This window comes from Aspergillus heteromorphus (assembly GCF_003184545.1).
Source record: "Aspergillus heteromorphus CBS 117.55 chromosome Unknown BO70scaffold_8, whole genome shotgun sequence".
NCBI classification, from domain to species: domain Eukaryota; kingdom Fungi; phylum Ascomycota; class Eurotiomycetes; order Eurotiales; family Aspergillaceae; genus Aspergillus; species Aspergillus heteromorphus.
In genome coordinates, this window is record NW_020290413.1 from 440,403 (window position 1) to 451,840 (window position 11,438).

At 56.1% G+C, this 11,438-nt stretch overlaps 2 protein-coding genes across 2 annotated transcripts; one reads left to right on the top strand and one right to left on the bottom strand.

The window, feature by feature from the left end:
• Positions 1-126: 126 nt before the first annotated feature.
• Positions 127-8,887, bottom strand: BO70DRAFT_370135 (uncharacterized protein; the record flags this gene model as incomplete). Its single annotated transcript, XM_025544720.1, has 8 exons — positions 127-1,041; positions 1,100-1,346; positions 1,419-2,142; positions 3,373-4,387; positions 4,439-5,154; positions 5,203-6,424; positions 7,386-8,660; positions 8,744-8,887. The coding sequence occupies 8 exons, from the start codon at positions 8,885-8,887 to the stop codon at positions 127-129; spliced, it is 6,258 nt and encodes a 2,085-aa protein (XP_025400603.1).
• A 1,453-nt stretch (positions 8,888-10,340) lies between these two features.
• Positions 10,341-11,431, top strand: BO70DRAFT_220224 (dienelactone hydrolase family protein). Its single transcript, XM_025538717.1, has 3 exons — positions 10,341-10,662; positions 10,748-10,829; positions 10,905-11,431. The coding sequence occupies exons 1-3, from the start codon at positions 10,431-10,433 to the stop codon at positions 11,419-11,421; spliced, it is 831 nt and encodes a 276-aa protein (XP_025400604.1). The 5' UTR covers positions 10,341-10,430; the 3' UTR covers positions 11,422-11,431.
• The last annotated feature ends 7 nt before the right edge of the window (positions 11,432-11,438 follow it).

Sequence of the window (11,438 nt, forward strand, 5' to 3'; positions counted from 1 at the left end):
ATCCGGACATGGCTTCGTATATATCATATCATATCATGACAGTCCGCCTCACAAGTAAATAAGATGCCCAGCATTCGTGTATAGTATATACAAATTGATTCTTTCGTTCATTCGGCCGTCCGAATTTCAACGGCGCTCGTCCGGCTCCTCGATCTCCTCCGTGCGTTTCCGCTTCTCGATGCCCTTGCCTTCGAAGATGAAGAAGAGCACGAGCCAGCCCACCAGCGACTCCAGGGCCAGGGCCCACCAGATTCCCCCGACGAAGTTATACTCCAATCCGAGTCCGAGCCCCCAGCCACCGAGGAACGGGCCCAGCGTGCGTGCGCCGCTGGAGACGCTCTGCGCTATCCCGTTGATCGTGCCGAGAACGGACGGGTCGGAGACGGAGTTGCTGACCAGGATGACCGCGGCGGGGAGGGCGAAGGTGCGGGAGACGACCTGCAGGCCCACGACGAACGTGAATGCAGGCCAGACCAGCCAGGCCACGCGCGGGATCACCAGGAGGAAGGGCATCAGGGCGTACGCTAGCGGCGAGAAGGGCAGGAACCACCGGAAAGATCGCAGCGTGCCTAGGTGTCCTTGGACCCGGGGGTAGACGAAGATCTGCAGGGGGAGGCCGATGATTCCGATGATGGCCGTCGCCATGCCGACCCGGGACGACGGCAAGCCCAGCCCACCGCCGAACCGGAACCATCCGTCGCGGCTGCCCTCCGGGGCTCGGGGGGTCGGCAGGAAGGTGAAGGTAAGGGAGTTGAAGGCGCTGGTGTGGAACGCCAGGAGGAATTGGGCCAGTAGCGTGAGAAGGACATTGGGCGTCCAGATCTGTCCGAAGCTGGCTCGCTTGTGAGGGGGGCGAGCGCGCGAGCGAAGCGGACTGGAGGGGTTCGACCTGCTCGCCACGCTGCCGTCGATGTACATGGATTCGTCGTCCGGATGCTCGGTCAGACGGCGATAATACGGGCCCCGACGCGAGAACGACCGCGCGATTCTCCGTCCCAGCTTGCGACCCCAGTCGCTCCGATAGCGCGCAACCTCGTGCGTCTACACATACACAGGTTAGCAGCGCACCTCCAGGAGTCACAAGAAACATCAAACATACCTCATCCAGACCAAAGAAGACAGCCAAAACGGAGATGAAGATAAAGATAGCACTGAGCACATTCGGCAGCGCGAAGGGCCACTTCCGCATCCAGCCCACCCCATCCTCGCCGCCGAACAGCGTCCCCGGACCAAACAAATGCGGATAGCTCTTCAGGGGATCCGCCAGAGCACCTCCAATAACCGGGCCAATGATTACTCCGATATTGAAGCACATGGGAAGCAAGAGGAACGCTCGAGATTGGTACCTGAGGTGGTCAGCACAAGGCACACACGCGACAAGAAAGCCCGCCCGGAGAGCAGGCAGACAGACAACTCACTTCTTCTCCTCGATAATCTCCGCAATCATCGTCCTCATAACCCCGACATTACTATTCAACACGCCACCCAACGTGCGAAACACCGCGGCGGTGACAAACGACTTGGAGAACCCGAACCCCAAACATGAGATACTAGTCCCAAACAACCCAATCAGCAGCACGCGCTTCCTCCCCATCCACTCTGCGTCGGCCAGTCGCCCCCACCAAACGGACATCAGAAACTGCGCGGCGGTGAAGCTGCCCTGCAGGATGCCCGCCTGCGTGGAGATGGTAGAGTCCGGCAGCGAGGGATCGAACGACTTGAGCTGGTAGAACATGTAAGCCTGGAGGGAGGTCTGGGTGAGCGGCTCCGAGAGTCGAGCGATGGTCAGGATGGCCAATTGGCTCTTGTGCGGCAGCGAAAACCAGGAGACGGTCTTTTCGTCAGCGGAAGAGTCATTGGAACTGGGACCGTCATCGTCGTCGTCGTCGTCGCTGTCCTCGTCGCTGCTGTTGGCGATATCAACTGATAAGCGTCGCGAGGTGAAATCGGGGGCGGGGGCGAGTATGCGAGTCTGAGCGGAGCTACCGTCGTGGATGGCCGTGTTGAAGCTCTCCTCGTCGTCTTCGTTGTCAGTGTAGTGGTCGAGGGAGATGGTCGGGGACAGGAATTGGGTTTCCGGCTGCGACGGGTCTTTGCGGAGATGAGAGGCGCTGGCCGCGGTGGCGACGGTCGCGTGCGGATCTACATGGTCGGTGTGCCGGGTGGGAGGGTCATGGTGGAGTGGGGAGGGCATGTAGAGATGACAGAGATGATCTCTCGGGGGGAACCAAAGTCAAACGGGGGCAGAATGTCTGGAAAATAGGCAGATCCAGTGGTCCGGGGCAGGAGAGGAGAGAGATATGGAAAAAGAAAAGTGGAGGAGAACCGACCGAGCCGAAGAAGGCTGGCCGATGACCCAAAAACCCACCCGAAGCTTGTCATCGCCCCTACGCCCCTTCCGGTCTAGCCCAGCCACCACCACCATCCCTCCCTTACCTCCCAGCATCCAGGAATCGGAGGAGTCTTATGTACGACATCACAGAGTAATGGGCCAATCATACTATTACAACGCAAAGCCTATCCAATCCTACCATGCAACCGACTCAGACAAGCGCCATATCCAACACTATAAGGACAAAGAGAAGAAGGGAAGGTGAGGTAAGGTGAGGGGGGGTACAGTTGCGTGTCGCAAGGTCAAAGTCATGACGGAGAGGTACAGTCCGTCAATGTCAAACCAACTCAGGCAATAGACACAGTAAGCCCAAGGACTCTCAGGGACACTCAAACGCCAGACATGGCGGACATACACCCAAGTATCGCTCGAAGGCTTGCAGTATCAGCAGATCCCAAGCAACAGACACGAACCAGAGGACTCGAAGAAACACCGAGTTACTGGCAGACACTCCCAAGCATCAACTCACAGGCGTGCGCATCAACAAGCTCTCAAAAATGGACACAGTAAGCCAAAGGACTCTCGGGGACACTCAAACGCCATAGACTGGCGGACATACACCCAAGTATCGCTAAGGCTCGGAGTATCAGCAGATTCTCAAGCAAGAGACACAAAAGCTGGAGGACGCTCAAGGAAACGCCAGACGACTGGTAGACATCTCAAGTATCAACTCGAAGGTAAACGCGTCAACAGGCTCTCAAGAACCAGGGACATACACCGAAATCAGTCTGCAACCTGATCCGAAAACACCACGTCTGCATCAGATGGAAAAGCGGAAGAGAAAAAGGAAGATAAGAGTTATAGAAGAAAAGTAACACAAGTAGGAAATTAATGGCACAAAAGCACAAACTCAATAGGGGAAATCAAGAAAAAAGAGAAAAAAAAGAAAGCTAAGCACAACTCAAACACGAAAACACAGCACCGATATCCAGACTAGTGTCGGCGGCTTCCAACACTCCTCCCAGTGATCTCCAGCGTACTCTCAAATCCTTCCCAGGGAAGCTCGTCGTCTTCATCATAGTCCGGCTCAAGTCCTTTGCGTGTGGATCTATCCGTGGTACCAGTAACATCTGCTGCCCGTCCCACACCCGCATCGATTCCGATCGATTGAAGAGTCACCTCCATCTCCTGCTCAGTCATCTCACGACCGTCCTGCTTCTGTCCCTCCAGGACATCGTAAAGCGCGTAGATCTGGTCGGCCTTCATATCAATGTCCTGCAACACCTTCTCGATCTTCTCGCCCAGTGTCTTCCTCTGGCGTTTACTCAACGACGCGTCCATCTTGTTGTATGCGGCCTGGTATGTCACCAGTTGCATCTTCAAATGGGCGAGCTCATCCTCCAAGGCCTTCAGCACCGTGGCAAGGGCAAGCTCGGGCGCTTGAGCGGGCCGCATAGTCGGCTCCTCGTTATAAGGAGAAGGCTCAGGCATACGCTCGGACACAGGAATGGGCTTGGGGATCTTCACTGCCTCCTCGGTATGGTCGCAGGCATCACCGGGAATGCTGCGTTTGCAGACCGTGCAGTTCTTGCCCTTGTGCTGGGTGGCATTGTCGAGTGCCCGTTGCGTGGCTTCAGGAAGCTTTGCCAAATTCTCGATGGCCAAACCGGCAGGGTTGAAAGTGAGGTCGGGCAGGAGGTACGCAGATGTCATGTCCTCAGCGACCCGGCGGCGACGCCGCTGGGAAGTAGCCGCCGCAGAATGATCTGAATGCCGTCTTGGGCGCTCAGCAGGTACCGACAGATTGCTATCCCCTTCAACCACACTAGCCTTGGACGTGGCGGTCAAGTCGCCCATTGCTGAGGCGGGTCTGTTCGGCACCCCCTTGCTTTCTTTCAGTGAGGACTTCCTGGGAACCGTCGACTTGGGCAGACTCTGGCGGGTGGTATTTCCCGTTTCGTTCGCCGCCGGCTCCTTAGTTGTGTTTGACTGCCGGCGCTTGCGAGCCAGTCGTTCCTCTTCCAGCGTCTTTCGCAGCTGAGCAATTTCGCGTTCCTGGGCACCAGTAAGTAACGGAATATAGTGAAACCCAGGAGGATAACTCACATCAACAAAGCTGAGCAGGGTCAAGTCCTCTTCGGTTGTGCTGGATTTCTTCGTATTTCCAGTGACCTCTCCAGTGGACTCGACAGGCTCAGTCACGTCGACCTCCTCTAGAACCACGCGCTTGACGCGCTGCTTGCCAGTGTTCGGCTGCTTCTTCGTGTTCACATCGTTGGCCTGCGATCGGCTCTTGGACTTTTCTGCTTTTGCCCTCAGCTTTTCTCTGTACTGGGGGACGTCGATGGAGAACAAGGCCTCGTCCGCACGTTCTTGCTCGAGTCGAGAGATCTCCTTGTCGACCTGCGTCGAGACCTTGGCGCGCGAATCCTCCTGGCGTGCAGACTTGGATCGCGAGCGCGAGCTCTTCGAAGTAACTTCCTTGGTGCTCCGGCCGGTGTTCCTGCTTCGTTGCGTGTCGAGCTGGCTGTCTGAGTCGCTTGCGTCGGTCAAAGAAGATTGCTCCGAGTCAACAGTGTCGTCACGATTCTTGGAGCCAGATGATAAGATCTTGGTCAACTGTGCCTTGAGTCCTGCATTCTCCTGGCGAAGATTTTCATTCTCACTCTTGAGTTCCTGGGTTTCAAGATAAGCCACCCCCAGCTGGGAGACGGCCATATCGCGCTCGCGGTTCAGCCGTTTCAGGCTCGACTCTTGAATCTGGGCCTTCCTTTCGATGATATCCAGCTTGTTCTGCAAAGCGAGGTTGGCTGCGTCCAGCTCTGGCATAGAGTTAGTATGGCGATGAAGCTCTTACCCAGAGCACTTACTTTGATTATCACTCGCAAGTCTATCCCTCCTATACTCATCCTCCTCGGATTCGTATGCTCGGCTACGACCGTGCTTATCCTTATGGCGAGACTTGTTTGCCTTCAAAGTTTCGTTCTCCCGTCTCATATCATCCATTCGCCGTTCAGTTTCAGCTTTGGTCCTCTCCAGCTCCGAAACCTTGTCCTGAAGCAGTCTCAATGAGACAAACAAGGCCTTTTCATCCTCTGGAATGGGGACCGCGTCGAGCGGCATATGTTCGCGAGTAAATGACACGTCCGTGACATCGGGGGGTGACACAAATCGCGTAGTGCGATTCTTATGCTGACGTGTATAGACCGGGGTGCCGTCTTCATACACGCCCGAGACCAGCTCGGACAGATTAGGAAGGTCCGGCAGAAGGAACGACTGCTGGGTGCCAGTATCACCCGCGTTGTTAGGCACATTGCGCGTGCTGTTGGCGGTCTTTCCGCGACGAAGCTCTCGGGCATAAGCCTCCTGGGAAGCCTTCTCCACGGCGTCGGCAATCTGATGAGAGAGGTTGGGGTTTCCAAAGCGTGTCGGACGCGCACTGTTCGTGGCAAACGGGGGTCTTTCATCCTCAATCAAGGACCCTTCATAAGAATCACGCACCTTCGCGTGCATTTCCGACAAGGTCCGTCGCTGGTCCCTGCGGGCCGACTTCGCCGCCTGGGGATCAACGTTCTCTTTGTGGGCCATACTAGCGCGTCTAATCTGGGCATCCTTGCGCAGATTTTCGCTAACCGCTCGTCTCGTCGTGTTGCGGAGGGCGGACTTTTGGGGGGTATTCGAGGTAGGGTAGTCGAGTCTCACGGCGGGTGAGGACGAGCGGACGCTGTTTTCCATGCTCATGTACGAGTTTCTGGAGTCGTCCAGACGACGGGGAGGTTTCGAAGGGCCTCGTCCGGCCTCGATGGAGATACTGTCGTCGTCGTGATCCTCCTCCTCGGACGTGCCGATCGGGGAGAACTCGGGGAGGTATTGTTCGAAGGTGGATGTGTTGAAAGCGTAGTCGGGTTCTTCCTCCTCGATGGTGGAGTATTTTCTCGCGGTGCCGTTCATGGCTGGAAGACGGGGGCTACCGCCGATCTCTTTCGTGGAGGCGAGGGCCTCGTGTTCAGGGTCGAAGTCTGAGCCAAAAGACGCGAAGCTGTTCGTCGTAGCTTCGCGCGACATGTTAGGGGCTGGGGACGCGCGCTGGCTCTAGGACTCGGTCGAGCGGGAAAAAGTAAACAAACACAGAACAAAGATTTTGGTGTCTTCTGGGGTTGCGTCGAGGGGGGTTCGTTGCTCCAGTTTGGTGAGCGGTCTGGTGCGAGTTGCGCGGAGGAACGTGGGAGTTGTTTGGACGGCAGCTGGCAGCGAGCGCGTCGGGCCAGCGCGAGTCTTTCTAGTGTCGCCGAACTCTGACGGGAAGCAGCAACGGACAACACAGCACAACACACCTCGAGTCGGGTCGAGTGCAATTGCCAGGCAATGAAGAGGTCTGCGGCTTCCTTGTCCCAGAAGCAACGCAATCTACCAGCAGGCACCCCGGACGACTAACGCAGAGGCGCGGGTGGATGTTGCGACGGGAATAAATGAGGAGGTTGGGTTGCCTTCCTGCCGCAGTTAGTGGAACTGCATTGGTTTGTTTACTTTCCGGTGGAGCTGCTGACCGCCTTGGATTCCACGGCCACGAGCGGTCGGGCCGGCAAACCAAACCAAACCTGCATTCTTGTCTTACTCAGAGTATAGTTAGTTAATTACTGTTACTGAACTTAATATAGCTGGATACTGAACACAATTTCATTCTCCAACACGGAATCATATGTGCAAACACGATCAGACAGACAAGCTCCTCCCGATTCTAAATATACACACTCGGTGGGCTGAAAACAGGCCGCCCATACGCTCTCCTTCACGAACGCCTTGCTGGCTAATATAAATCCAGGAAATATGAACTATTAACAGAGGATGGGGGTGGGGTGATTAGGAACAGAAGATGCTAGTATCGAGGGGTCATAAACGCTCATGCTCGTAACGGGGTATTGTGATGCAAGATCCGAGGCAGCAGGACGCCGCCGCCTGGGTATCGACCGATTGTCATTCTGCCGGGGATGAAACCCCCCGGGGAATGGAGTAATCATGACGACGGTTGATGAGCATGAGATTCACTCTCCACGGAGTGTGCTTCAGATGAGGGCTCGACCAGAGAATGTTCCTCGGTAGAGTGGTCCTCCGCAGACTGTTGCTCGGTGGGGTGGGGTGCGGGAAAGTGCTCCTCCTGCTCATCGCGCAGGGGATTTCTGGGCGTGGCAGGATCGTTGCTGATGGGGCTGGCCATGTCGATATGGATCGTAGGAAGAGGAGTCAGTTCCCGCAGCTGGGGGGGCGCATTTTCGCCTCTCTCGGCCACTGGACTTTCATAGGGTGGGGCGTCTCCCCAGTCCAGGTAGTCGTAGTCTGGAGGCGGAATATGCAGGGCGCCCACATCGCCTTCATCGGTCCCTGGCAAAGGGTGGTCCGCCGAGTGGGCGGAGGTTGCATGCGACTGCACCTGGGTCAAGGTGTCTGCGTCGGAGCCGGTGGTGGCCCCCGACTGATACGACGAGTAGGACTCGCCGCGGGAATGCATGCTGGTGAGAATCGACCCGGAAGATCGATCCGGCGTGTCCGTACTGACCCCGGAGGGGTCGGTCAGGAGAGGACGACGATCGGAATCAGGCGAACTGGCCCTGATACGCGACCCGTCGTGCCGGACATGACCCAACTCCGCGTAGGAAACAGCGGAGATGCGCCTATCGCGCCCACGATTCCGACTCTCTGCCAACGCCGCACTAAGATTCGAGCCACTACCGTTGACGGAGTTGCGGCCACGATTCCGATCTTGCATCCGAAGTTGTTCGACGCGGACATAGTCTCCGCGAGCACGAGCCTCACGACGCTCCTGTCGCCGCCACTCGCGCTCGGCCAATTCCTCTCGTCGTTGTAAGCGGATCTGGTACAGGGACTCCATCAAGCCTTCTCTGCGCGCTTCCTCCTCGTCTGCCGTTTCGGGGAATTCCATGACCATATCCATGCCTCCTCGCTCCCCTTCCCGAGCAATGACCTGTTCCGACGGTTTGGGACTGAGGGAATAGGCCGGGAGCGTGATGACGGAGCGAACGGACGTGTCGCGCCGGACATTACTGTTGTTGGTAGTGTTGGCAGGAGTGCTGGTCTGCATCTCCGCTCCACTTTGAGGGGGTGCATCGGTGGTGGCGTTCCCATCGCGGTTGTTCGCTGTCGATCCACCCGCGACCTGGCCGTAAGTGACGCCGACATTCCACCTGGTCCACTTATCTTTCAAGAATTTGCCGGGCAGGTATTTCGGACGACAGTCCATTCGACGGAGGGTTCGCAAGACGAAGAAGATCATGAGGGCGGATGCCAGGACGAAGATGATGCAGGCGGCACACTGCGGTTCGAACGTTATGTCAGCTTACGGAAGGGAACCAAGGTAGAATGCGAGTCCACCGGGATAAGGTTTTTTTTTCTCACTATTATGAAGATGTTGTTCTTGTCGGAGGAGCTGCTCTTATGGGCCGCATTGCTGTCGCTGTCGCTGTCGTTATGGAAGGTGTTGTTGGGGCCCTGATCACCCTGACGGATGTCAAACTGGCGGAAGTGGTACGGAATGTGCATGCTGGGAATTCTGGGCGATCAGGAATGTGCCCAGATCGAGAGCCCGAAACATGCAACGCAGCAGGAAAGAGGACGACAATCGGCTGACGCCGGTGGGCGAGGTGGCAAGCTGGATCGGAAAAGAGAAAGAAGGAAATGGGAGCCTAGACAGGGAACGGTGCGGAACTGGCGGATGAAGTATTATGTGTTCTGAAGCGGACTGACAGGCGGCGGCTGCGGGAAAGACCTCGAGGACCAGGGTCGATTGCTGGTAGCGAATAAGATATTACGAATCCGACCAGGCGATGAGGCGCAGGCGGTGGCGTAGAAGTAGCGAGAGTGATGGTGATTGTTGTTGTAGTTGTTGTAGAGAAGGGACAAGACGAGTGATCGCCGGATCCATGGCCTTCACGGGAGGATGGGAGGAGGGGGGAGGTGAGGGGGGGGGGAGAGAGAGGGAAGAAAAGAAAAGAAAAGAGAAAAGAGAAAAGAGACAGAGAGAGAGAGAGAGACAGAGACAGAAGAATACGAGATCAGCGGCTAGCTGGTGTCAAAGAGTGACGATAATAAACCTCCCCAGACAGGCTGCAGTTGGTCGTCGAATGAAGAGGGGAGGAGGCGAATCAATCCATGCCAAAGCAAGATTGGCGACTAAGCCGTGCATGAAGCAGTAGCCGGAGTAGTAAGTAGTACGGAGTGAGGAGGAGGAGGAGGAGGAGTGGAAAAAAGAGAAAAGTGGCTGGGCCCCTCCACCAGGGTAAAAAATGGCTGGTGAGATCGTCTATCTGCTCTACTCTGCCCTGCCCTTTCCACCTCCTGAACAGCCAGCTGAACTGTGTTGCATCAATTATTATTATCATCATTTAGACTCGACGCCAATTAAAGACGACCCCATCGCAGCCTCCCGACTAATTAAATCGATCTCAGCATGAAACGACAGGTGGGAATCGGGGGTTTCCTTAGCTCATCCACCGCGTGCCATTTTTAGAACACGTCACTTCTGGCCGGTTGTTCCAGTTGCCGCGCCCGAGCCTCTACCAGACTGTAAGTAAGTAGAGAGTATCGATGTCAAGGTTCTCTTATCAGCACCAGACAGAGTTTCGACTTCAACCCCCCAACCATGGACCGGGGGTCCAGAACAGCCGGACTTACGAACCCTCGTAATTTTCAGGACGACGGCAGAGGAATGGAATACTAATATCTATGCTGACCATACAGAGTACGACACACTAACCACAAACTCCAACCCGCCAAACTCGGGGGGGGGAGGACAAACAAACACACCACTCCCATCTAAGCTTTCCCTCCACGTGAATCGTAAGGCCCCCCATACAATCGGAGTTAACGAATGACCCCCGAGCCCAACCAGCCATGGATCGATCATACATAAGGCAGGCAGCCTAAAGCCTGCGAGTGCCCTACCTTCTCTTCCCCTCTTTCCTTTTCTCAAGAAAGGATCGGTTCAGATCGTCCTTTTTATTATCAACTACCACTCTAGTGGTCTGTTCCGCAAATTCCGTCGGTCGTCTATCCCACCACCTCCTACCTACGAGAGAAAAGAAACATGTCTTGTCCCGACTGCTTCAGCGGCAACGTCCACGCCGGCTCACCCCGGGGCGAGGTGATCAAGCTGCACGGACTGGACGCCTACGTCACGGAGCCGGAGGGCGAAGCCAAGGGGATTATCGTCATCATCCCGGATGCGTTCGGGTGGGAGTTCGTCAATAATCGTATCCTGGCGGATCATTATGCCGCGAAGGGGGGATATCGGGTTTACTTGCCGGATTTTATGAAGGGTATGCGGGTTCTCCTCAGGTTCTTGATTTTGATGATGAAGAGGGGAAGAGAAAAAAAGATACTGAGTGAACTACGTATCTATAGGAAATGCTGCACCCGTCTGGTCGATTGCAACCCTCGGGGCGGTGATGAAGACGGGGTCGCTGATGGATTGGGTGGTTAAGCCGTGAGTATCATACAATACTTGTGCTATATCATGTCTGGGGTATGTGTGTACAGCTGACGAGGTATGTCCGGGTAGCTATCATGTTCTCCGCGCCGTGTACGCGATGGTCCCGTTTATGTACCGCAATCGGCCCGTCAAGTCGTGGCCGATTGTGAAGGGCTTCTTCGCCGCGCTCCGCAAGAACGAAGGCGCTGCGCTTCCGGTCGGCGCGGCGGGGTTCTGCTGGGGTGGGAAGCATACTGTCTTTCTGGCGCAGGGGGTCGAGGTGGATGGGAAACCCTTGATCAATGCCGGCTTCACGGGCCATCCCAGCATGTTGGAGATCCCCGGGGATATCGAGAAGATCACGATCCCCGTCAGCTTTGCGATGGGAGAGCTGGACAGCGCGGTGAAGTTGCCGCAGATCAAGCAGATTGAGAGCGTGTTGGCGCAGAAGGAGGGTGCGGGGGAGGTGAAGATATATTATGGGGCTGGGCATGGATTCTGCGTGCGGGCCGATGTCATGGTGAAGGATGTGGAAAGACAGGCACTGGAGGCGGAGGACCAGGCGATCGAGTGGTTCAAGCGTCACTTTGCCGAGGTGTCGTCTTGAGAGTTGAGATGGGATGA